The sequence below is a fragment of the Typha angustifolia genome, chromosome 2 (genome assembly GCF_048772165.1).
Source record: "Typha angustifolia cultivar Huaian chromosome 2, ASM4877216v1, whole genome shotgun sequence".
Lineage (NCBI taxonomy): Eukaryota > Viridiplantae > Streptophyta > Magnoliopsida > Poales > Typhaceae > Typha > Typha angustifolia.
Genome location: NC_133240.1, coordinates 5,956,052 through 5,958,784, shown reverse-complemented (window position 1 = coordinate 5,958,784; position 2,733 = coordinate 5,956,052). Strand labels below are relative to the sequence as shown.

The following is a 2,733-nucleotide window of genomic DNA, read 5'->3' as shown; positions in this document are numbered from 1 at the left end:
TCTATCAACGTCCAACTTTTCTAATAAACTTATTTAATTTTTATTGCTCCTATAAAAAGTGAAAGTGTTTCAAACACAGTTTAAAGACTACAATGCTTGAACAACATAGAAATTAATCGTCATTATCTAACAGCTTAATAGGTTAAAATAGTGGGTGAGTTAAAACAGTTAAAAACAGTAACTTTTGTTTATTATATTATATACTATCAAATCTGATAGGCATCTCTTTTCCGACCAAGAAAATAGCACAGAATGGTATAGTAATTACTGCTACCTGGCTCTCCGAATCAAAAGAAAATAAGGTAGAGAAATAGATTCTCCCAACAACCACAAGCGTACTCGACTCCAACCACCTTCCATGAGACTTCTTCCCCCATTGCCGGACTCCGTACTCCGGAAAAGGGAATCCCTCCTCACCCTATGCCCAAACTTAATACCTCGAAACCCTCCCCACCCTAACGAGAGAGAGAGAGAGAGAGAGGGGGGGGGGACAGGGAGAATACGAACAAAGCCCAGCACGGCCCAATAGGAAGCCCGCACGAAGTATCGCTACAAGTATAATATATATATATATATATATTTTCTTTTAAGTGGAGCTAATTGATGGGGAAAAAAAATTAATTTGAAGTATAGGTAGTTAGATTTTTAGTGACGATTTTGAAGGTACGAGGACCCAATGCCCAATGGTAGTAGCTAGCTATTGAACAGGTAACGTTGGAGCTGCAACAATCATTGTACGGGATTTTATAACCCCATGTGCTCCACTCTATTTCTTCTGTCACACTCAATAAAAGCCCTCCCTTCCTTAGTAACTTGCACTATTTTTTTAGTATTAACCCCTCCCTCTCTTGGATCTCATCCATCAGCACGCACGGCATCAGCCTTGTGCTTTGCCTCCCGAAACCCCACGAGGGGCAAAACCCAAATCCGGAAATTAGTATTAATAAAAGATTATTATCGGATAATAACACCCACTCCTCCTCCCTATATTTATCTGCCCATCGTTTCCTCTCACCTTTCCCGTATGGAGGAAATCATCTCCCCTTCCTCCTCTTCCTCTACTGCCATGGCTACTCTCCAGCATAAGCTGCAGTATCTCCTCCATTCCCGCACCGAGTGGTGGGTCTACGTTATCTTCTGGCGCGGCGCCGCCGCGGCGGATGACGACCCCAGCCTCATCCTCTCATTCGGCGACGGCCACTTCCGGGGTAGCAACAAGGACGCTGATCAGAAGCGCGCTGCCAGGGCTTTCGGCGGCGTCGACTTCGTCGACGCCGATGAAGCCGAGTGGTTCTACGTTGTCTCTCTGACCAGGTCCTTCAGCGCCGGAGGGCCCGCCGCGCCGGCTCGCGCCTGCGCGCTGGGGTCGCCGGTCTGGCTGACGGGGTCCGATAGCTGCGAGCGCTCCCGCGAGGCGCGGATGTACGGGATCGAGACGCTGGTGTGCATCCCAGTCCACGGCGGGGTGCTCGAGCTCGGCTCGTCGGAGCTGATAATGGAGAATTGGGCGCTCATCCAGCAAGCGAAGACGATTTTTTCCATGGACCTCTCCTCTCCCTCAGTCAACTCCCTCCTCCCTCTCCACCCTCCGTTACTGAAAAAGGAAGGCCTCTCCTCGTCCCTCGACTCCGAGCACTCCGACTCCGACGACGGCCTCCACGTAGAGAAGCAAAGGCCGCGGAAGCGCGGGAGGAAACCCGGGACTGCCCGGGAGATGCCGGTGAACCACGTTGAGGCCGAGCGTCAGCGCCGCGAGAGGCTCAACCACCGCTTCTACGCCCTCCGCTCCGTCGTCCCCAACGTCTCCCGCATGGACAAGGCGTCCCTTCTCGCCGACGCCGTCTCCTACATCAAGGAGCTACGAGCCAAGGTCGACAATCTCGAAGCCGAAGCGAAGCGAGCCAACAACAAAGCCTACGTCGACGGCTGCCTCCACACCGCAACCAGTACTATCACCACCACCGTCTCATCGTCGTCAGAGAGCCCCCGTGGGGGAATAGAGCTGGACATCCGGATCCTCGGCTCGGACGCCTTGATCCGCGCGCAGTCGGAGAACGCCAACCACCCGCCCGCCCGGCTTATGGCGGCATTCAGAGACTTAGAGTTGGATGTCCATCACGCCACCGTGAGCAGTGTGAAAGAGCTGATGCTCCAAGATGTGGTTGTAAAGGTTCCTTATGGCCTCCAAGAAGAGGATGCCCTTCGTACTGCATTACTTGAAAAGCTTGATAAGAGATGCTGATCCCAGTCTTATCCTTTTGTACATCAATAGTTCTGAAGCATATATATTTATATATTTATATATATATATATATATATAACTATATGCTTGAATAAGTGTACTAGCATCGTCAGCAGTGAGCACTACTGTGCATGTAAAATGTAAAGGAGGAGAAGATGGTTAGACTACTACTACAGCTGATAGCTTATATTAGTTTCTTCCTCCCAGTTATTTGTTTCTCTTTAATTTTCATCGATTGATTTCAGCTGGAGGAATGAGAAACCTTTATCTACTTCTATTTCCCTTTGTTGCAAGATCTTTTTTTCTTGGTGAACAGTGTGACTTGCCAAGTTAAGAGAGTACTATGAAGTGGAATACGAAGGGGGGGAGGGGACCAATAATTAAGAAACACATATCCTTTTCCCATCCCACCCGATTTGGACATTGTATTGGAGGAACGCAGTACGATTTATTTTGCACGATTTGAGCCGTTGGGATACTTGCAGTTAAAT

The 2,733-nt window shown here is 49.1% G+C and overlaps 1 protein-coding gene across 1 annotated transcript; it reads left to right on the top strand.

Annotated features, from left to right (window-relative positions):
• The first annotated feature begins 862 nt into the window (after window positions 1-862).
• On the top strand, window positions 863-2,517 carry LOC140771751 (transcription factor bHLH14-like). Its single transcript, XM_073113411.1, has one exon. The coding sequence runs from the start codon at window positions 1,025-1,027 to the stop codon at window positions 2,240-2,242; it is 1,218 nt and encodes a 405-aa protein (XP_072969512.1). The 5' UTR covers window positions 863-1,024; the 3' UTR covers window positions 2,243-2,517.
• Window positions 2,518-2,733: the final 216 nt, after the last annotated feature.

What these genes read in the sequence shown, in the direction of transcription:
- LOC140771751 (XM_073113411.1), top strand. Translation starts at nt 1,025, where the DNA reads ATGGAGGAAATCATCTCCCCTTCCTCCTCTTCCTCTACTGCCATGGCT.